At 46.6% G+C, this 23,309-nt stretch overlaps 1 protein-coding gene and 2 long non-coding RNA genes across 4 annotated transcripts in view; 2 read left to right on the forward strand and 1 right to left on the reverse strand.

The window, feature by feature from the left end:
• PIP4K2B (phosphatidylinositol-5-phosphate 4-kinase type 2 beta) overlaps positions 1–14,029 on the forward strand; it is a 30,036-nt gene extending 16,007 nt beyond the window's left edge. For both annotated transcript variants that reach the window (XM_081838073.1, XM_081838074.1), the window contains exons 5-10: positions 1,334–1,480; positions 2,788–2,826; positions 5,957–6,070; positions 7,907–8,165; positions 10,685–10,788; positions 12,321–14,029. In XM_081838073.1, coding sequence (XP_081694199.1) covers positions 1,334–1,480; positions 2,788–2,826; positions 5,957–6,070; positions 7,907–8,165; positions 10,685–10,788; positions 12,321–12,401 — 744 coding nt within the window. In that variant the 3' untranslated portion in view covers positions 12,402–14,029. The remainder of the gene's footprint in view (positions 1–1,333; positions 1,481–2,787; positions 2,827–5,956; positions 6,071–7,906; positions 8,166–10,684; positions 10,789–12,320) is intronic.
• Positions 841–17,825, reverse strand: LOC309328279. Its single transcript, XR_014150726.1, has 3 exons — positions 17,700–17,825; positions 15,792–17,329; positions 841–855 (listed from the first exon to the last, which is right to left on the reverse strand). It is a non-coding gene; the product is annotated as an uncharacterized lncRNA (long non-coding RNA).
• Positions 17,826–18,459: 634 nt separating this feature from the next.
• LOC309328309 lies at positions 18,460–20,007 on the forward strand. The gene is made up of 2 exons (XR_014150761.1): positions 18,460–18,575; positions 18,645–20,007. It is a non-coding gene; the product is annotated as an uncharacterized lncRNA (long non-coding RNA).
• Positions 20,008–23,309: the final 3,302 nt, after the last annotated feature.

The following is a 23,309-nucleotide window of genomic DNA, read 5'->3' on the forward strand; positions in this document are numbered from 1 at the left end:
GGTACCTCGGGTTACATTTTCTTCAGGTTACATACACTTCAGGTTACAGACTCTGCTAACCCAGAAATAGTACCTTGGGTTAAGAACTTTGCTTCAGGATGAGAACAGAAATCGTGCTCCAGCGGCGCGGCAGCAGCAGGAGGCCCCATTAGCTAAAGTGGTGCTTCAGGTTAAGAACAGTTTCAGGTTAAGAACAGACCTCCGGAACAAATTAAGTATGTAACCAGAGGTACCACTGTACATAATAAAAATAAAAACAACAGCCCAATAGCCCCCCCCCAAGAGCCACATTTTAAAAGGGCATAGGATGTAGATCAGATCAACCAAAGGAAAGGCCTGGTTAAAAGGAACGTTTTTGCCTGGCGCCTACAGGTGTATGATGAAGGTGCCAGGCTACCTTCCCTGGGCATTCCACATTCAGCAGCAACTGGAGGGCCACGGTCTAGCCATCTCTGCCACAGGAAATCACAGCCAATACAACGCCGCAGGTCTCACTCTCCCATAACTCCTTGCAAGCCTTTGCTCACTGCTCTCTAAACATATATTGGGAGCAGCCGCCACAGAAACCCAAATCTGTACTGGAGGATGTATACCTGAGTGTATGACAGTTCCAGGAGAAGAAATCATTAATAATAATCATCATCACTTATCTATAACAGCAACAGCTCCTCTGGGCAACTCCCAACAGAATATTAAAAACATGATAAAACACCGAACATTAAAAACTTCCCTAAACAGGGCTGCCTTCAGATGTCTTCTAAAAGTCAGAGAGTTGTTTCATTGACATCTGATGGGAGGGCGTTCCACAGGGCGGGTGCCACTACTGAGAAGGCCCTCTGCCTAGTTCCCTCTAACCTCACTTCTTGCAATGAGGGAACCGCTAGAAGGCCCTCGGAGCTGGACCTCAGTGTCCGGGCTGAACGATGGGAGTGGAGATGCTCCTTCAGGTATACTGGGCCGAGGCCGTTTAGGGCCTTAAAGGTCAGCAGCAACACTTTGAATTGTGCTCGGAAACGTACTGGGAGCCAATGTAGGTCTTTCAGGACCGGTGTTATATGGTCTTGGCCACTCCCAGTCTAGCTGCTGCATTCTGGATAATTGCAGTTTCCGGGTCACCTTCAAAGGTTTCTTTTATCTAAAAAGAAAGAATCCTTTTGGGTTCCAAACACTTGTTGTGAAATGTTTACCTTTTTTTGTATGTTTAAGTGTCTCAAATACACTTGCAAGATTTGAAGCCGTCCTGTCCCTTTTGATCAAGCTGTGCTGAAGATCTGTGGCCTGATTCTGACAAACTTCTTGTTCTTGTTTTCTCCTCTCCTCCTCTCCTCTTTAGTTCATTGTGGAATGCCATGGGAATACGCTTCTCCCCCAATTCCTTGGTATGTACAGGCTCACTGTAGACGGCGTGGAAACATACATGGTGGTAACCAGGAACGTGTTCAGCCATCGGCTGACAGTGCATCGGAAATACGATCTCAAGGTGAGGGAAGTTATAACATTCTTGCGTGGAGCCACATTCTGCGCATCTGACTGGCCATCGTGAAAACAGGATGTTTGGCCAAATGAGCCGCTGGCCTGATCCAGGGTGCTGTTATTACATTTTATTACATTCCAACTTCTTTCCTGTAGTGGACAGTCTGACAGTTTTCTTCCTGAGGAGATGGACATTGGAGGTGTTTTAATTATTTTACTGCATACCACGTGAGAGAGAGCATAGTTAGAAATGCTCAAATAAACAAACTGGATGGGGAAGAGGGGGAAAGATGCTTTCAGATATTTCACAGGTTACCTGCTTGCATGTGGATCCCGTCTCTCGTCATGAGAGTGTGGTATCCTGAGAATCTCAGCTTTCGAGGGTTTGGCTGTAGGGTAAAGGTAAAGGGACCCCTAACCATTAGGTCCAGTCGTGGCCGACTCTGGGATTGCAGTGTTCATCTCGCTTTACTGGCCGAGGGAGCCGGCATACAGCTTCCAGGTCATGTGGCCAGCATGACTAAGCCGCTTCTGGTGAACCAGAGCAGCGCACGGAAACGCCATTTACCTTCCCACCGGAGTGGTACCTATTTATCTACTTGCACTCTGACGTGCTTTCGAACTGCTAGATTGGCAGGAGCAGGGACCGAGCAACGGGAGCTCACCACGTAGTGGGGCTTCGAACTGCCAGCCTTCTGATCAGCAAGCCCTAGGCTCAGTGGTTTAACCCACAGCGCCACCCGCGTCCCTTTTAGCTGTAGGGTGGTTTTGTACAATTGCGTCTAGTGTGCCAGAAGTTCTTTTCAGACACCGCATGGTAGAGTTTAGGCTTGTGAGAGGTTATTGGAGACCGCTTGAGGGAACCGGATATTAACACTGCTTTCTTAGGGATTTCTACATTAGCCTTCTGGGGCCCCTCTGGGCCGTGTGAGAGAGTCTCCCGACCGATGCATAGAATATCTGCCTCCATAGAATTGCTACCTGCGTTATGCACATGGTAGCCAGAAGTTAACTATTTGCGTACTAAGTTCCTGCACTTGTGTGTCACATGTGCAACCGTATTTCACATAGCGCCCCCCCCCCGCAACTTTTAAGCAATTTTAACATCCAAATTTTCACCCCATTGGTTGCATACTGTGGGTTTGCTTTTTTGTTGTTAATACTGTGAATTTGGTTTTAAGTCTCTCTGTCTCTCACTGCTGGAAATCTTCAAAAAGGCGCTCGGTTATCTAAGGTTCAACACTAGGGGCTATTTTTTCTTTAAATACTAAGTTTATTGGCTCTAAAATAGGTCTCCGACCCTTTTCTTTCCAGGGTTCAACGGTAGCAAGGGAAGCCAGCGACAAGGAAAAGGTAAGAGCAACAGTCGGGGAAGGCATTCTGAATAAATCTACGAATGTCGCTGCTGTGGCTATAATTCTGGTAGGCTTAGAGAAAAGGGGGGTGCAGTTCCCCTTTAGCTTTAGAAGTGTGTGCTGGGCGTTGGAGAGGTGGCTGAATAAGCTATATAGCTGCATCTCCCCATTTAACTCGTAACTTTTGATTGCCACTGTTAGAGAGAGTAGGGAGCAACAGCCTCTCTTGAAGTTTCATTCTGTTGATTTGAAATAAAAGAGTGAATCAGAGGGAGAGACAGAAATGGGTATAGCAGAGAGAGAAAGAAGGAGAAAAGGGGAAAGGGGTATAGCAGAAAGAAATGGAGGGACAGGATGCTTCCGTCTTTGGCTGTGGTCCTACCCACTGTTAGCATGTAGTCCCTCCTGGATTGCTCCTAAGGGTATGTAGCCCTCGACAGAAAAAAAAAAAGGTTGCATACCCTTGCATTAATCACCAGACTAGCCAACTACAGTGGTACCTCGGGTTAAGTACTTAATTCGTTCCGGAGGTCCATACTTAACCTGAAACTGTTCTTAACCTGAAGCACCACTTTAGCTAATGGGGCCTCCTGCTGCTGCCGTGCCGCCGGAGCCCAGTTTCTGTTCTTATCCTGAAGCAAAGTTCTTAACCTATTTCTGGCTTAGTGGAGTGTGTAACCTGAAGCGTATGTAACCCAAGGTACCACTGTAATATTTCAGCTCGTTTAATAAGCGAGGACCCCTTTTGATGGGTGACAGAGAAAAGGGCCCCCTAGTTTGGTTATCGAGGCTGTTCAGCACGGGTTTCCTGGTAATCGTGGTTGCTGGATATGTGTGGACTGTGCAGCTGGTACGCTTCTAGAAAGTTGCTCCTCCCCAAACCAGAGGATCTGATCCAGTTTGGCTGGACTTGAGAGACTCGTTTGAGCCTTAAGATTGGGCAGGGAGCAGGGGGGGAATAAGTGAGTAAGTAAGGTCAGGTGGAGATCTCCAATGACTGGATAGTCCAATGGGCAGCTGCTTGCCTACCCCGCCTGTCCAGGCCTTTCAAACTCTGTGTGTGTGTGTGTGTGTGTCTGTGTGTGTATCTCATCCAGGATTATTCTTCTTTGTAATTATAAGCAAACATAATTCCTATGGCTTCCCTTCCACCTCTCAAATTATGCTAGATATATGTTTGTCTCCAGTGAGCGGGGGTGTGTGTGTGTGTCTTAAATGGCTTCCTTCATGTTAGAAACGAGAATCTTATCAAATGCCTGAAATGATTTCTTTTTTTAATGCAATGTTTTATTTTTCCATTTGGTTATTTAAGAAGTATTTTAATTCTTCTCCCTCATTCTGTCCTGTTTTTCGTACTAATCCGGAAAAGCCAGATGGCTTTTCTCCTATTTTAGGGATTGCCAGTTGATTAGATATTCAGATTACCGAATATTTTTAACCTGACGGGAGTATAAACCTTTCAGACTGTGCAGCAGAGCCCTAAACAGTTGTACCAAAAATGTCTTTTGGGACCGGCCTTTTCTGCTGTAGGGAAATACTCACACCCATCATATTGGTGGTATGTCCAAAAGAATGCTAAAGAATCGACAAGTGTTTTTTTGGATTTCGATTCTCAGTTGGTTTTTGAAAATCAAACTTTTGTGATTGCAGGTTATTGAAAATGGCATTTAACCCTGCCAAATAAGCAGAAGATCACGAGCAGTGCAGTGGGGAGAAGTCTTTTCACTCACACATAAGGAAGTTGCGGAAGGAATAAAATTGCCCATTTGGCTATAGTTGTTAGCGTACCTGCTGACTTTTGAAAAATGCAGAAGAGGAAGGTCTAGGCTTCTGCTCATGAACTTCAGGCCCTCGTTACCGCTAGTACTTGAGCCCACGGTAGATACAATATTCATGTTTGATGAATATTGCTGATGAAGACTCAGATGAAGAGATATATGTGAGTAAGAGAGTCAAATGGGTCATATTCCTAAATCTGTACTAAGAGCAGTTAAAGGTAACGGTAAAGGGACCCCTGACCATTAGGTCCAGTCGCGGGCGACTCTGGGGTTGCGGCGCTCATCTCGCTTTATTGGCTGAGGGAGCCGGCGTACAGCTTCCGGGTCATGTGGCCAACTTGACTAAGCCGCTTCTGGCAACCCAGAGCAGCGCACGGAAATGCCGCTTACCTTCCCGCCGGAGTGGTACCTATTTATCTACTTGCACTTTGACGTGCTTTCGAACTGCTAGGTTGGCAGGAGCAGGGACCGAGTAACGGGAGCTCACACCGTCACGGGGATTCGAACTGCCGACCTTCTGATTGGCAAGTCCTAGGTTCTGTGGTTTAACCCACAGCGCCATCCGCGTTAAGAGCAGTTAAGATGCTACATATAAGGCCATAGGATTTTTATATTCTGCTTTGTGCAGATTTTGACCTAAGAATCCTGAGCCCTTTTAGGTGTTCCTAATATCTGATTGCCAGGCGCCTAGACAGATAACTCTGGGAAACTCCCAACCAGAACATGTTCCCTTTTTCCTTGTCTCCAGAATCGGCTGATCCAAGAGCTTGTCCCTAAACAGGAAAGTTCTATTTCTGGCTAGCGTTGTTGACAGCCAGCAATAAGAGTTTTGTAGACAGGCCGCTTTGACCTGTCCGCAAGGCTACACTGTCATTCTTGAGATGGGTGAGAAAAAACTGCACCCAGGACTCGTCTACTGTAAGTGTGGCAGCACTTCAGCTTTTTATGGTCCCAAGAAACCAGAGGAAACCAAAATTTCCCCAGGGTTGGAAAAGTCACCCTGCAGCCTCAGAAGACATCACAGCCCTTGGTGCCTTTCAGTCTGCTGCCAGAAGAGTTGTGCCATAAGTGTTAGAGAGAGCATTGTTCTGGGTGTTTGAGCTTTCGCCCCCAGTAGCTCCCGGCTGATAATTCCCATTGTATATTTCATCTTAACCCTAAACGCTTCCAGCGTCGAATTTGCCTTTCCCATAACCTCAGAGAGCTGACATTTTTGGGTGAGCGTCCTGTTATGACCAAGGCCTCTTTCCTGGTTAGATGTGGCCTCTTTGGGTCTCATCCAGCCTCGACGTGAAATTGATGGATTTATATATATTTTTTGCACTTATTCCAGTTCCGTCTTCTCTCTAGGCCAAGGACCTGCCGACCTTCAAGGACAATGACTTTCTGAACGAAGGCCAAAAGCTCCACGTTGGAGAGGAAAGCAAAAAGAACTTTTTGGAGAAGTTGAAGAGAGACGTCGAGGTAGGGTTTGCTGAGCGAAAATGCGAATGTGCGGAAAGCTTGTCCACAAACCTGGATAGGATAGATGGGGGATCTTTGCAGACTCATTTCACCCCTGTAAGTTAGAATGCTTATGGACATGAATTGAAGTACAGTGGTACATCGGGTTAAGTACTTAATTCGTTCCGGAGGTCCGTTCTTAACCTGAAACTGTTCTTAACCTGAAGCACCACTTTAGCTAATGGGGCCTCCTCCTGCTGCTGCTGCTGCTGCTGCTGCGCCACCAGAGCACAGTTTCTGTTCTCATCCTAAAGCAAAGTTCTTAACCTGAAGCACTATTTCTGGGTTAGCGGAGTCTGTAACCTGAAGCGTATGTAACCTGAAGTGTATGTAACCCGAGATACCACTGTACCGTATATACTTGAGTATAAGCCAACTTTTCCAGCACATTTTTAATGCTGAAAAAGCCCCCCCTTGGCTTATACTCGAGTGAGGCAGGCAGCGGAGGGATGAGCAGCCCAAAAGGAGCCCTTTCAAGCTGCTTGTTCTTCCTCCACTGCTGCCGCCACCACCAGGTTTGTGGCGTGCTGAACCGGCTTATACTTGAGTCAATAAGTTTTCCCAGGTTTTTGTGCTAAAATTAGGTGCCTCGGCTTATATTCGGGTCAGCTTATACTCGAGTATATATGGTATGTTTGAATTAGAGCTTTGAGTGAGGCCAGAGTGCCCACTCACACAGGGTTTCATTCACTCTGTCTTCCCAAGCGTTTGGTGCTGAGGCTCAGAGGTGGACAAGTGCCTTCGGCTGGTGATTAATTGTCTGACAGCAGGAGCAATGAAAGCCAGTAGTCAGGAGCGCAGACGGTAGATGCAGAGGTCTCCCTCAAGGACAAATTGCCCGGGCTGGACAAAGGCAGGAGTTTTGTATCAGCCGGTCAGTGGCACTGGATTGGTTATCTGGTGTCGCCTGACTTCCCAGACATAAGAGGATTGTGGGCTGTTGTGCGACTGTTCTGTTTTTGATGCACCAGTTTGATCTTGGCACCTCCCGAGGGCATGATTCTCTGCCTCTTTCCTGTCAGCCTCCTCTGGGTTCAAATAACTGCCCTTCCTCTGCGCTCCCGGTAGAATTGGGCCAACACAAAAACGCAGCACAATCGTCTGACCTCAAAGAGGTGAAGCCCAGCCTATATATATAGGGAGCGCAGAGGAAGGGCAGTTATTTGAACCCAGAGGAGGCTGACAGGAAAGAGGCAGAGAATCATGCCCTCAGGAGCTGCCAGGATCAAACCGGTGCGTCAAAAACAGAGTTCTTGTTGCCACCTGGCCAGGACTGCACACGGTTCTGGCTGGAACCGTCGCACAACAGCCCACAATCCATATCTATCTATCATCCATCTATCTATCTATCTATCTATCTATCTATCTATCTATCTATCTATCTATCTATCATCTCACAATCCATATCTATCTATCTATCTATCTATCTATCTATCTATCTATCTATCCATCCATATATCTATATCTTCTATATATATATGGTGAACGTAGTGTTCCTCCAGTCTTAATTCCAGAATAAAGTTTGCCTTTGTCATTTGCTGGTATGGAGAATGGGGGCTTTTGGAGCAAAAGGGTGAATTTGGTAGATACATTCTGAATTGATTCTAGAGAGCGAAAACAGAACAGAAGGAAGGATTAGGAAGAACAGAAAGGTACAGGAGTATGCAGGAGTCCAGGGTAAGAGGTCTAGAGTCTTGAAGCTGATGCAGGGAGTTTGAAAAGGATCATAGCTTGAGATCAGAGCAGTCGGAGACAGAGAGAGAGAGAGAGAGAGAATGTCTTTCTGTTGGCTTCCAGTTTCTCGCTCAGCTGAAGATCATGGATTACAGTTTGCTGGTGGGGATTCACGACGTGGACCGTGCTGAGCAAGAGGAGATGGAAGTTGAGGACCGGGCAGAAGACGAAGAATGCGAGAACGACGGCATTGGTGGGAACCCCATTGGCTCCTATGGGACCCCGCCTGACAGTCCCGGCAACCTTCTCAACTTCCCCCGGTTTTTTGGGCCTGGGGAGTTTGATCCCTCCGTGGATGTCTACGCTATGAAAAGCCACGAAAGTGAGTGGTTTGGGTTCGGCGTGGGGGAATAAGGTGGAAAGGAGGAGATGGGAAGCCCAGTCTAAAGTCTTCTGGATGGAAGCCAGAGTGTTGTGTTGATAGGTTCCCGGACCACAGGCATTTTGCAACAAAATTATATCTGAAGTATATCTGAGGGAGCGTCTCCACCCCCATCGTTCTACCCAGACACTGAGGTCCAGCACAGAGGGCCTTCTGGCAGTTTCCTCACTGCGAGAAGCCAAGTTACAGGGAACCAGGCAGAGGGCCTTCTCAGTAGTGGCACCCGCCCTGTGGAATGCCCTCCCACCAGATGTCAAAGAGAACAACAACTACCAGACTTTTAGAAGACATCTGAAGGCAGCCCTGTTTAGGGAAGCTTTTAATGTCTGATGGACTACTGTATTTTAATATTTTGTTGAAAGCCGCCCAGAGTGGCTGGGGAAGCCCAGCCCGATGGGCGGGGTATAAATAATAAATTATTATTATTATTTATTATTAAAATTGTGGCTGGCTAGTTGCATGAAATTAAAATAATCTGAAATACCTCTCGCGGTGTTTCTCAAACTTGGGTCCCCAGCTGTTGTTGGACTACAACTCCCATCATCCCTGATCACTGGTCCTGCCAGCTAGGGATGATGGGAGTTGTAGTCCAACAACAGCTGGGGATCCAAGTAAGAGAAGCACCTCTCTTGGGTGTCCCGAGAGCCTTGTCTCCCTGAACCACCATCACCCAACCACCAAAACTCCCTTGCCTGCCTACTCTTTCCGTCCCAATGCATGACAGCTTGCACCAAACCTTAGCTGTGTACACATTGCCCTCTTAAAATATAGTGTGATAATTTCCCCCTGTTGCATTTTGTATCACATTTGCACATCATTGAACGCATCTGTACAGTTTGACGCATATCCAAGTTGTCTGCTGTCTGTCCACGCCAGTGGGGAGAGAGGACGCATGGATGCCTTCCTATGGAACATGTCTGCAAATCAGATTCAAACTGGTTCCAAGGGGAAATGCATCAGAATATAGTATTTCTCAGAAATCTACAGGATAGACATGGATTGTGGCTATCATCATCATCATTTATTATTTATACCCCTCCCATCTGGCTGGGTGTCCCCAGCCACTCTGGGCAGGTCCCAACAGAATATTAAAAACACAATAAAACATCGAACATTAAACACTTCCCTAAACAGGGCTGCCTTCAGATGTCTTCTAAAAGTCATATTGTTGTTTATTTCCTTGACATCTGACGGGAAGGCATTCCACAAGGCGGGAACCACTACCAAAAGGCCCTGTGCCTGGTTCCCTTCAACCTCACTTCTTGCAATGAGGGGACTACCAGAAGGCCCTCAGCGCTGGACTTCAGTGTCCAGACTGAATGATGGGGGTGGAGATGCTCCTTCAGGTATTCTGGGCCAAGGCCGTTTATGGCTTTAAAGGTCAGCACCGGCACTTTGAATTGTGCTTGGAAATATACTGGGAGCCAATGTAGGTCTTTTAGGACCGGTGTTCTATGTTATCGGCAGCTGCTCCCAGTCACCAGTCTAGCTGCCACATTCTGGATTAGTTGTAGTTTCAGAGTCACCTTCAAAGGTAGCCCCATGTAGAGCATGTTGCAGAAGTCCAAGCAGGAGGTAACCAGGGCATGCACCACTCTGGCGAGACAGTGCACAGACAGGTAAGGTCTCAGCCAGCGTACCATACTGGTCTTCACAAACCAGTGATGGGAATGCACTGGATAGGAAGCAAATTTTATGTGTGTGTGTGTGTACACAGCCCTGACTTTCCCCAGCAATGTGCAACCACAGCGGGGAGCATTGGGTCTGTTTTTGGGCACACTTGCAGTGCCCATGGATCAATCGTATAAGGCCCAGCAGCGTATAAGGCCCAGCAGGCCTGGCCAGTGTCCTGCATAAACCAGACTGTGGCCTAGACTGTGTCCCAGAATCCTCTGAAATGCTCACAGGTTTCTGTTTGTTACGGGTTCCCTAAAAGTTGGAAAATCTCTAATCTTAATAACATGATAATTCCGTGGAGAGAACTCCTGTCTCTTAACAGGTATTGGTCTCTGCTAGGTGTGTCCAAGCAATACTTGCTGTTCATTTCCTTATTATTGTGGTCCTTTCTCTTGCTCCCCCCCTCCATTCGAAAGCCAGGGGGGCTGGTGCATTGGCAGGGGGAAGGCCCTTTTCTGGGGGGCGGTGGGGGGGGAATCAAAACAAATCAACTGCCAATCAAGCATCATGAAGCCAATTGGAGAGGCGCTCTGCAGATGCTCAGAGCAGCTGCTGACTTCTGGTCATGCTCTGCCACATTGAGATTGTCAGCATGATACTACAGTCACATGCCCCCTCTGTTGGGCTGGAAAGGTGGCCTCAACTCACAGATCTAGCCACAAAAACATTTGGCCATACTTGAACTGCGCTTGCTAGCTAAAGAGTAAGCGGCCTGCCCTAAATATGACTCTTTGCCTGATTAACAAGTTTTTCTCTCTCTCTCCCTCTCTCATTGTAATCAGGTGCCCCTAAAAAGGAGGTCTATTTCATGGCCATTATAGATATCCTCACACCGTATGACACAAAGAAAAAAGCGGCGCACGCTGCCAAAACTGTGAAACACGGGGTAAGACAAAACCATTCCTTTTGCTCGTTCAGAACCTATTGCTGGAAAATTTCATGGAATGCAATTCTAGTGTTAAGGGGGGGCATTTTTCTCCGGTCTTTATCAATTAAACAAGTTGTGTCTGTCATTTACCGTAAATTCTACTCAATATTGATCCGGAGTAGATTCCAGTGTATAGTTAGCAGAGTAACAACTTAAACATGTGCAGGATTCCCAAAGAGACCAGAGGCATTTCATGCAGCAGAGCTTTACTGCTACTGAAGGCAAAGGGGCAGAATGGTCACAAATCCAGTACATTCAGGATTGGCCCTGTCCATAAGAAATCCAATTGCACCAGACTTAACTTAAACTTCACAATAACTTGTAATAAGTCTAAACCAGGGGTCGGCAACCTAAGGCCCCTGGGCCAGAAGTGGCCCACAGAGGCCATTTAACCGGCCCATGAGCCACCCACGAACTGAGCCGCCTGCTTGGCGAGTCCCCGTGTGCTGCACTAAACTGGCGCAGCGTGGCGTGGGTGATTAGATAGCTTGCCTGTAACTGAACATGTTTGAGGAAGCAAAACTCCAGCTTCTTTCAGTGGGTGATTGCTGTGGGTCAGTGGGGGGGGGGGAGGGAATAAGGGGTCAGGCAAGAACATTCCTCTTATATTGCTAATTATACAATTTACGGCCTTTAAATTGTGCATGTGTGGCAGGAGTTACTGTTTTCATTCGTTACTATGTTGTATATTTTTGTGTTTTTGTATTACAAGTCGCCCTTCATTCCTCTGATAAAGTGCAGTATAGAAATTAAACAAACAAGCAAATAAATTGCTAGTCTTCCAGACTCTTTTTAAAATAATAATAATAATATTTTATCCCTTTTTTCCATATAGAAAGTTACATTTGTAGTAACAGTTATATTCCAGTTCCACAAAACTGGTGACTTCCGGCTTCCAAACTCTCAAAGCGATGCATGTTTGGTAGCAATGTAGAATTTGCTGTAGCACCAACCCTTGCCTGTGAAGGGGGTTTCATTGCTGACTCATTTCACCCCTGTAAGTTAGAATGCTTATGGACATGAATCAAGTATAAGCCAACTTTTCCAGCACATTTTTTATGCTGAAAACCCACCCCCCATCGACTTATACTCGAGTGAGGCAGGCGGCGGAGGGACGAGCAGCCCAAAAGGAGCCCTTTCAGGCTGCTTGTTCTTCCTCCGCCGCTGCCGCCACCACCAAGTTTGTGGTTTGGTGAACCGGCTTATACTCGATTCAATAAGTTTTCCCAGGTTTTTGTGCTAAAATTAGGTGCCTCGGCTTATATTCGGGTCAGCTCATACTCAAGTATATACGGTATGTTTGAATTAGAGCTTTGAGTGAGGCCAGAGTGCCCACTCACACAGGGTCTCATTCGCTCTGTCTTCCCAAGCGTTTGGTGCTGAGGCTCAGAGGTGGTGATTAATTGTCTGACAGCAGGATGACTAAACGCCAATAGTCAGGAGCGCAGAAGGGGGTTTCATTGCTTTAATCTGTTTGTTTTGTTTTCCAGGCCGGAGCAGAGATTTCCACAGTCAATCCAGAGCAGTATTCAAAACGCTTCAACGAATTTATGTCCAATATCCTGACATAGTTGCCTTCCTGTCCTTGGCAAAAAAAAGCAGAGGGAGAAGACAAAGTGGGGGTGGGTGCAGGATGTGATTTCCAGAGCAACAGGAACGCACCCCCACTCTGCTGGGGTGTGATGTTCAGTGAATGTGCGATAACCGTGTGACCTAGCAGAAAACTAACTCATAGCTGTAGGCCTCCAAATACTCCGCTTGACCTGGTGGAAAAGTGGAGGTTTCTCTCTCTCTTTCTCCCTCTCTCTCTTTCTCTTTCTCTCTCTTTGGCTGCGAAAAAATCCAAACATAAACCTGAGGAATTACCTTTGAAGAGTATCACAAGTCTCCTGAAGGTCAGGCGCAAATGTGAATAAATAGCAGAAACTCCACAGACATTTGTCCCTTCGATTGGACCTGCTTTTCTTCACTCCGAGCGAGAAAAAACAAACAAACCTCTTGTTGCTTCTTTCTCTAAGAACTGGACGGGAATAACCGTTTGTCGTTTGGAGGGGAAACTGTTACAGCGATGTGCAAAAGCCATTTTAAGTCCATTGAAACAGAGACTTTCCCCTTTGGGTTACATTTCCCCATTATTATTATTATTATTATTATTTTGCACCAATGTTCATGTCAAAAGAGATGGGGTGGAATATGATGGCAAGTTGGCTGCTTTAAAAATCACGCAAGTCAATGGGAGGAAAGCAGTTACAGACGAATTCTTACACCTGTCATTCTGGACCACAGCGAAGGCCCTTGGCAAAGAGACTATCTCCGAAGGGGGTGTGGCAACATTAAATCATTCTCTGGACGAGTTGCAAAGACATTTCTTTTGGAGCACCTGGACTCAGTTGCCTCTGTGACATAACTGATGTTCTGGCAGTGTTAAGCTAATCATGGTTCAGCCAACTTTTTAAACCCTGGATCTGGTTGCAAATCCCATAAGACGGTGCTTGCCATGAGAAGGCCGCCACTTTTTAAAGCAGCGTATTGTGTTGTGAATCAGTGTGTTGGAAATCTGTCTCCCTGGAGTTTTGGGAAGAACATGATCCTAGAACGTAGGGGAAAAAACATTATAAATCGATGCAGCTGACTGTTCCGTAACCACTAAGATAGACTGCCTGTGAGCTAGGACAGAACGTTGGAATAATTTGTGCTAGGTCGGTTTTCTTCAAGAAAGCAAACTGTTCTTGCCCCATTTGAATTGCAACTTTCCCCCCCTCTTACGTCTGCAGACAGTAACGTTGGATTGAACAGCCACGCTTGTTGAAACGGCTGAAGATTTGGAATGCAAGGCATTGATTCCATGTTTTAAATCTTATGTGGGGTGGGGTGGGGGGGTTGTTTGTGGGTTGGTTTCTTTTTTAAGATGGATATAACAGTTTTTGAGCCGTCACCTTGCAATCAAAACACTTTGCTTACTCTGCCTTGAAACTGTTTCTCACATAGGCCTTTCTTACCCTGAATGTGGTTGTTGGGGAGTTTGTGTCTTGTGCTGTGTAGTATAGTTCTTGATTTGTGGATTCTGTCTTGTTGAGAATGTGGTGAATGTTTTCTTTCCTTCTTTCCCCCTTCCCTTGTAGTATATGCCCCTTCTTCTCTGATGGGATTCCCCCCCCCCCGCCGCCTCGCCTGATTAAAAAGAAAATTGATTCCACAATTGTAAAGACATAGAAAGTTTTGCAAAACTTGAAAATGGTGGAGTATGCTGTAAATAGATTAAGGTTTCTTAAAAGCCTAAATGAAACCTTTCATTAGGAATAGGATAAGAAAGTCCCTCCTCTTCTCACTTGTGACTTTAATTTATCAGATCAGCTGCAACCATCTGCTATGTTTTAAGCATCATGGGGCAGATCTACACTTGTCATTTATAATGTTAAAAACGTGTTATTGAAATGTGACACCAGAGGGCACTGCAGAGCAGAACTCCACCGCCAATGGGAAACTGCCATTAAGAATTATAGATTGTTTTATTTATAGATCAGTGTAGATCCAGCCCAGCTGACTACAACTGGTTGTGAATATGTGAGCATACTTTTCAGAGTGGGAATGGGGATGTCGGCAGGTTGCAAATGCTTTGAAAGGGCACCTTTCTTCTCTAGAAGCATGCACTTGAAACCCGTTCTGAAATAAGAGCATACAGCCTGGGAAGATTCTCCACTCTTGGATCCATTTCTTGGGCGCTTGCATCTCGACTCTTAAAAGCCATTTCACCCTACTTTCCGCTAGGTTGTCATTAGAAATACGTAAGCATCCGCGCCAAACACTGGTGACAATCTTCCTACCAACGTCTGTCCTTTTCGAAGCTTGGCAGTACAGTTAGCCCTGGGGTGGGGGGCGGGATGGGATACAGTGGTGCCCCGCAAGACGAACGCCTCGCAAGACGGAAAACCCGCTAAACGAAAGGGTTTTCCGTTTTGGAGGCGCTTCGCAAAACGAATTTCCCTATGGGCTTGCTTCGCAAGACGAAAATGTCTTGCGAGTTCCTGCGGTTTTTTTCCCCTTCCCCCCCCTTTTCCTAAGCCGCTAAGCCGCTTATCAGCTGATCCGCTTATAAGCCGCTTAACAGCTGATCACTAAAAGCCGCTAAACCGCTAATAGCGCTAATCCGCTAAGCTGTCAATGGGCTTGCTTCGCAAGATGAAAAAACCGCTATACGAAGAGCCTCACGGAACGGATTAATTTCGTCTTGCGAGGCACCACTGTACATTTCCTGGTCATGCTGGAAAGGCCCCACCTTCCTGATTCTCACAATTGCCAGCCAAATGCTCCTGGGAAGCCTGGCAGGAGCACAGTATTCCTCTTTTGCTTGTGTGCCCCAGCAACAGACACCTGGAGGCTTCCTGCCTCTGATAACCAAAGGCCATATCTAGCCCATCATGGCCTAAATATTCAGTCTATCAAAAATCAGTGTACAGAAGCAGGCTCCCACACGCATGGAATGACCATCCTGGGAGCTCAAGGCACACTTTTTTAAGTATCTGTGGCCCACCCTATCTTTCTGCCTTTGTCTCTTCCCATTGCATTCCCATTGACCTTCTCTCTTCTGCTCCTGCCCCCCCTGAAAATCCCTTGCTCTCAAACATCTTTGTCAGTTCTGTTCTCATCTAATTTGCTTGACACTCCCTCCTTCAACACAACCTGGCTAATAATAATAATAATAATAATAATAATAATAATAATAACAATAATTTATTTATACCTCACTCATCTGGCTGGGTTTCCCCAGCCACTCTGGGCAGCTTCCAACAGAACATTAAAATACAAGAACCTATTAAACATTAAAAGCTTCCCTAAACAAGGCTGCCTTCAGATGTCTTCTAAAAGTCTGGTAGTTGTTTTTCTCTTTGACATCTGGTGGGAGGGTGTTCCATAGGGCGGGTGCCACTACCGAAAAGGCCCTCAGCCTGGTTCCCTGTAACAGTACCATCTCTCTCTTTTTCTCTTTCTCCCACTCTCCCTTCAGAAGCCAATTCTTCCCTGATGCTTTTGGCTTGATAAACCCCTGCGTTCTCTTGTAATGGGAGGAATGCGATCCATGGATATGGGTTGTTTCTGCCCATCTCTCCACTGGCGAAAAGCAAAAATCTTTCAGAGAATACACCCTCTGGGGCTGAGACAATCCCCTCCGGTTCATCCCTGGCCCAGCTAAAGCCTGAGTAACATAGTCATTTCCATATCTTGCTAGCCTTACTATCTCTCTGTAGTCATCCTTTTGATTGTATGCCCTGGGGGGGGGGGCAAGCACTGACATTACTTTTTCATCTTTAAAAAAAGCATGCTGCTCCCATTAGGAGTGAGTGCAGGCAGCCAGATACCCCTCTAATCATTCAAGCCACCTCACTGGGCTCCTATGTGTCGCCCACCTGTAGGCAAAACTGCAAGCCGTTTATTGGATGCTGTTTGGAGACCTAAATATGAGAAGTCTTAAGCCCAAAGTGCTCTCCAGGGGGTGGTATGAGCAGGTGCTAGGTGACTTATTCAAGTTTCTCCACTCTGAACCTCTCACTAACGCCCTTTCCTGCGCCAACCTCTTTGTTGAGACCGTTCACCTTTGCAGAAAACGAATTTAGGAGAATTAGTTTTCTGCTCCGTGGCTATGAGGCCCCTGTCTGTTTCTGGCTTCCTGCCAAAGTCTACCCCCAACACTCTGCCTCTTCTCCCTAATCGCACCCCATCAGCAAACTTTTCCTCCCGCTCTCGTAGCTGTAGCCTTCTGCTGTGTCCCTCACCTGGTCCACTTTAATCTCCCCTTTTTGTCTCTTCTGCAAGTCCCATTTCAGCAAAGCTGCTCCCCATTCATTCTCGCCCCCAACTACCAAACCCTACCCTAAGGATGGCACCTCTCAGCTCTGCTCCCAACCACTTCATGTAGATGAGGACGCGGTCAGGTCTGCAACACTTCTGCATATTGCACCAGATTAACTATTGGCTGTTAATGTGGAGCCTTTGGGGATAATTCCTGGGCTCAACAGGACGGTTGTGTGGCTGGCCTTGTCTCCTCTTCTGCTAATGTTGGGTTTGATTGACACGTCAAGGCAGGTGGGTTTTCCCTTCCCCACAAAGCATGCTGAAGGCTCCTTTAGAGCCCTTTACTCTTCCCTTAGATTTGCCTCGTCACAGCCCCCCCCCCTCCAATTTAAGAAATCGAAATCTTGCAAACAGGTGAAACCAGGGCAGGAGACTTGAGAGCTCCATCATGCTGGTCTGATTCTGGCCCACTGCCCATTGCCAATCTTCATCTTCATCTTCTTCCATGCCGGATTAGTATCAAGCATTTCCAAATTCTTCTTCCGATGAAAGCTGGAAGTATATTTTTTGAAATAAGCAGAAAAGTGCACAGTTAGTTCTAGAATGGCAGGATATTTATTGTTCATGGCAGAATTTGAGTCACCATAGTACAGAACTAGATTATTTTTTCCTCCTATGGAACGTCAGACGAACCTGGCAATCCAATAAGCTGCTGAATTGCAACTTATCACCAAACTTAAAACTATGGAGAGACCTGGTTTGAACAAAGACATTGGATTCTTATCTCATTATACATGACAAAGCCATTTTTCACCTTCTCACCCCTTGCTTTTTCCTGTTAGACCTATTGCAGTCGTTAAGAGTCGTCAACAGGCTCATCGCAGCTATCTGCCAATCACCCATTCCCACCACCCTTCTGAGTAATACCCCTCCCCACCTTCTCACTATATAGAAAGGTCCGGTGACTTCTGTTTCAGTGTATCTGAAGAAGTGTGCATGCACACGAAAGCTCATACCTATAACTAACTCAGTTGGTCTTTAAGGTGCTACTGGAAGGAATTTTTTTATTTTGTTTTGACCATGAATTATGTGTAAAGGATATTCTAATCAAGGCAGTTGCTTCTTCTGGTGCTGTGGAAGTGCCTCCTGCCATCGTGACTACGATGTGCTGCTGAACTGCTGCTGAACAGTCTTAATTCCCCCCCCCCCCAAGCTTCTCCCCCACTCCATCAAGAACCTTTTGCTTTCCCTCGGATTTTGGTGACCTCTGGGTTTCCTTTCCCCCCGAGCATCGACATTAAAAGTGTCTGCATCCATAACCATAAGGAGGCCAGTGTCATGGTGTATTTAAGTTTTGTTGTGTAGCCCAAGGTGACGGCACTGACGATGCAACTTTGCATCCGCATCAAGGGTGCTTAACTTTTTCTCTAGAGTCTATTCTGAAACTTTTGCACTTGCCCTGATGTCCTTTTCTAAGTGTGAGCTGTTTCCACGAAGGGCGCAGCTTGCCTGCACAGCCAGTGGGCTGCTGGCTTACTCTTGAACCTAACGGCCACCGGACACATCTGTTGTCACTGAGCATTTGAACACCACCTGCGGATTTAGTAGTAGTGATTTATATGGTCATCCCCCCCCCCCAAGATCCTTAAGACAGAGAGAAGTGTGGATAAGTGCAAGGTGGAGCGAAACAATATCTGCTTGCCTGGACAGAACGCCCTTTTCAAAAGCCAGCATCGGCCATAATCGGTCCAGGCAAAGAATTGTAAACAGCCAGCACTTTTGCCCTGAGCAAGAGAGGTCAGCTGAGAGCCTTCTTTTTAATCTCACACACACATGCACCACAGAAGCAAAGTATTTTCTGGCTCTTGGAGAACACCTTGGTGGTGCTTTCTCAAAAAAGAGAGCAAAAGGCAGCCTAATTGCAATTTCAGTTGGAAGCATCTCTCTCTGTGTGTGTGTGTGTGTGTTAGTTCTGCTCCTGTGAACAAGATGCACATTCTCAACTGGATTGTGCCCAGCCAGAGTACATGTTGTTTCTGTCTGCTCTCTTGCCTTGGGTATATGCTCTCTGGTGATGCCAAAGCCTGAACCCTAAGGAGTTAGACATATTTGTTAAGGAATCTATTGGTGGCTACTAGCTACATGGTCCTCATAGTTTAAACCTGCATGCTTTGGTCATCACAAAGGAGAAGATGAGGTCATCTACTCAGGAGAAGAAAATCTAGATGAGAGTTGGTTTCTGTGCAGAGTGAGGGTTTATCCACACTTAACTTACTTCCTCTCTTTCCAGGCACAGTCCGCACCTTAAAGCTTTGTGTCCAAGCGTTTGTTTTTATTCCAGAGCTTTCTCCATGAAAACCTGCTCTTTAAAGTTCAATCGGAGCGAACAGCAATCCGCAGAAAACCAGAATGAACGTTTGCTCTGATTGAGCACTAAAGAGCGAGTTTTTGCGGTGAAAACTCCAGGGCAAAATTAAAAAACCAAAATGCTTGGACAAGGAATTTTAAACCACCTGGAAAGAGCAGGGACAAAAGGTAAATTGGATAAGCCTGGTGTTTGACAGCCATTATACACATCCATCCCATGCTTTTAGTGATTTGATGGGAGGTGGGTTATATTCAGGCACTTAGCACTTGAAAAAGATACTGTTGTGGGATTTTTAAGGGCTGGTGATGGCAACCAAGTTTGTTTAATCATGTCTGCCTCCTTCAAATGTAAAACGGGTTGGGGCGGATCTTAATTGATTATTGCAAAGGTCATGGGTACCACTTTGTGCTCAGTTGTTTCAGCCAGTTGTTTCCAGCACATCTGAGCCAGCCTGGGAATGGTTTATGTTCGTACCCCTTGTTCTTAGGCTCCTGTTGTTAAAAACGCACATACACACACACACACACACACACTTTGTATGCGAGCGAGACAACCAACAAGCTGCTGTGCAGTCTCACTTGGCCCCGAGAATGAAAATCGTAGCGCAAGTCTGCACAGTGTCACCACAGGTAGTTTTTTTTAATTTGTACGAATTGTAAACGCAGCTCCTGTGTTCCTAGTCAGGGTGAAGGAATCATGAGTCAGTTCCGCTGAGCTACATTTTTTTAAAAAGCCTGTTTTTTTGTGCTGCATATGCAGTGGACTCAAAGGTGTTTTTAAAGATGTTATCACAAAAGGTTCAAGTAGCTGGTGACAAAAAAAGTAAACAAAAAACTATGAAAAAACGCACCCGTTTCAATTTTCACAACATTTTTTTAAAAATAGAGATTAAAAGTTCAATGTGCTTATCTGTTTGCTAGAAGAAGTATGAGACACTTAGTGTTTTGAAATGCATGCATGTTAACAAGGTGAAGTCTCCCAGGTGGGACAAACGAAATAAAATTAAAACTTTGTGTACAGTTCTTTTTTTAAAATGTATTTCTGAGGCGGGGGGGGGGGGACTGGGGAGGTGGGTCTCAAAAGGGAAGCAGGGTGGGAGGAACTCATTTTCACATTCATTCAGCATCACAGGCAGACAAGTATTTGGCCACAAGCCAGCAGGTGGAGAAACTGCAGCCAGGAAAAGCCGCGGTGCCCTGACCAAAGCAGGGTTTGCAAGTGCTGCTGAAGCTGTGAAAGTTGGTGCCTCAAAAGCCCAGTGCCCTTTACCCACAGATGTGATTTCAATCCCTGCAGGCAAAGGAAGTGTTTCGTTTGATGTCACCCAGTGACTGACAGGTGCCCAGTCACACTCACTGTCAAAATAGCAGGGGCTGGGAAGGATCTCAGCCCAGTACCTCGGGTTACATACGCTTGAGGTTACATGCGCTTCAGGTTACAGACGCCACTAACCCAGAAATAGTACCTCGGGTTAAGAACTTTGAGAACAGAAATTGTGCTCCGGCAGCAGCAGGAGGCCCCATTAGCTAACATGCTGCTTCAAGTTAAGAACAGTCAGGTTAAGAACGGACCTCCAGAACGAATTAAGTACTTAACCCGAGGTACCACTGTATGCCTGAAGGAGCATCTCCACACCCATCGTTCAGCCCAGACGCTGAGGTCCAGCTCCAAGGGCCTTCTGGCAGCTCCCTCACTGCGAGAAGTGATTTACAGTGGAACCTCATGTTATGTACCATCCTCCTTGCGAACGCTGCGGGTTAAGAGCTCCGTTAACCGGACGTGGGTGGAGCTGTGGTCTAAAAACCACTGAGCCTTGGGCTTGCCGATCGGAAGGTCGGCGGTTCGAATCCCCGCTATGGGGTGAGCTCCCATTGCTCGGTCCCAGCCCTTGCCAACCTAGCAGTTCGAAAGCACGTCAAAGTGCAAGTAGATAAACAGGTACCGCTCCGGTGGGAAGGTAACGGCGTTTCCGTGCGCTGCTCTGGTGTTGGTGTTCTGTTGCACCATGCTGGCCACATGACCCAAAAAACTGTCTGCAGAGCAGAGAAACGCCGGCTCCCTCAGCCTGTAAAGCGAGATGAGCGTCGCAACCCCAGAGTTGTTCGTGACTGGACCTAATGGTCAGGGGTCCCTTTACCTTTACCTAACCTGGAAGTAGATGCTCCCAGTTGCAAACTTTGCCCCGAGATGCGAGTGGAAGTCGTGCGCCAGCAATGCAGCAGCAGCAGGAGGTGCCATTAGTGAAAGCGCGCCTCAGGTTATGAACAGCTGAAGAACGGACCTCTGGAACGAATGAAGTTCGAAACCGGCGGTACCACTGTACAGGGAACCAGGCAGACGGCCTTCTCGGTAGTGGCATCCACACTGTGGAACGCCTTCTCATCAGATGGCAAGGGGGGGAAAAAACTATCTGACTTTTAGAAGACATCTGAAGGCAGCCCTGTTTAGGGAAGTTTTTAATGTTCAATGTTTTATCATGTTTTTAATATTTTGTTGGGAGCCACCCAGAGTGGCTGGGGAAACCCAGCCAGATGGGTGGTGTATAAATTTATTATTAATTAATTAATTTGTTATTTATTTAGCCCACCCAGCAAAACAGTCTGCAGTAAGTCAATGCGCCAGTGTCTGGCTTTTGCCCTTTCCTATCATCTGCTTCCTCCCAATGGCTGTGTTGGCGAGGTTTGTTCTCAAGACACTGTGGCCACCTTTGGTTTCTATCAGTGCTTGTGGGGAGGTAGGAGCAAAACAGGCGCGATTCATTTGTGCTCAGTAAACCATGGTTTACTGGCGTAAGGATAAGGCCTTTCAGCAAAGCTGAAAACCTGCCAGAAATGTAGAGCTTTCCTTTTCTTCCAGTTCCAATAGTGATCTAACTTCACCGCTTTAGGTTTTAGAGGAATTCCGAGCAAAGCCCACCTGTGTGTTAACAGATAACTAGCTTGAAATGACTAAAGCTTCAGGGGATCTGATCTACTGATCGCGTTAAAATCCACCTGTTTGTTCCGCATGCTGCCTCAAAGGAAATTGAAGCTTGACAACGGCTTTTGAATCTGTTTTTATCAGAGGCTAGCAGGCGTTTTGCACTTCCGAGCAAACTTACTCTAGGCTTCCCTGCCGGCAATCAGAACTACAGAAAAATGAACTTGACATTGCAGGAAGTTCTAGACAGGCACCCCCCCCCCCAATTTACATGTGAACACATATACGTGGAGTGCTGGGAAATAATTAGGTAAATAAATAGAATCATATTCTTACAGCATGAGAGAGAGCTGGAGAGTCCTTGTGGCTTGTGAGGAGATCCTAGGTAAAGGTAAAGGGTCCCCTGACCATTAGGTCCAGTCATGGCCGACTCTGGGGTTGCAGCGCTCATCTCGCTTTATTGGCCGAGGGAGCCAGCGTACAGCTTCCGGGTCATGTGGCCAGCATGACTAAGCCGCTTCTGGCGACCCAGAGCAGCGCACGGAAACGCTGTTTACCTTCCCGCCGGAGTGCTACCTATTTATCTACTTGTACTTTGATGTGCTTTCGAACTGCTAGGTTGGCAGGAGCAGGGACCGAGCAATGGGAGCTCACCCCGTCGCGGGGATTTGAACCGCTGACCTTCTGATCGGCACGCCCTAGGCTCTGTGGTTTAACCCACAGCGCCACCTGCATCCTATCAGGAGCCTAAAGAGGTTAGTCAAGGCAGAGGAAGCCCCAGAGACCTCAGGCACAGCAGGGCTTTGTTTAGGCTGCTCAGCCTCCCCACCTAACAGCTGATCCATGGGATAGAACAGCAGCGGTCCCAGATTTCCCCCACGTCCTCCAGCTGGCCCCAGAGCTTCAACCCTACTTGAAAAGCAATTTGCGTGGAGGGAAAGAGAGCAGGACAGCAGGCGAGAAATGGGTGTTTAGAGGCTTTTTGGAGTGTACTCCTAAATTTATGCAATTTCACTTACGTGCGCAATGAACACAAGTCCTGTAAGGTCATCGTCTAACTCCAGTCCTTCTGTAGTACTGGTGGGACTTGCAACATAATAAATAAGGAATATTCTGTACGGGAGACTTTCCACTTGACAAAAAAGACTATCTTACAAGAGACTTCAAATTTACCTCTTTCAGTGGTCTTGAAATATGTAAATATGATGAAATATAACCTATGAAAAGGTTGACAGCTGGGCTAGTGGAAGATCCAAGTTTCTTTAATGTTATCAAGCCAATAATTTTCCCAGAATACTGCTTTGTGCTGGAACTTGATAAACACGACAGTGGTACCTTGGTTCTTGAATGTAATCTGTTCCAGAATTCCGTTCAACTTACGAAACGTTTGAAAACCAAGGGG

This window comes from Podarcis erhardii (assembly GCF_964252035.2).
Source record: "Podarcis erhardii genome assembly, chromosome: 13".
Taxonomy (NCBI): domain Eukaryota; kingdom Metazoa; phylum Chordata; class Lepidosauria; order Squamata; family Lacertidae; genus Podarcis; species Podarcis erhardii.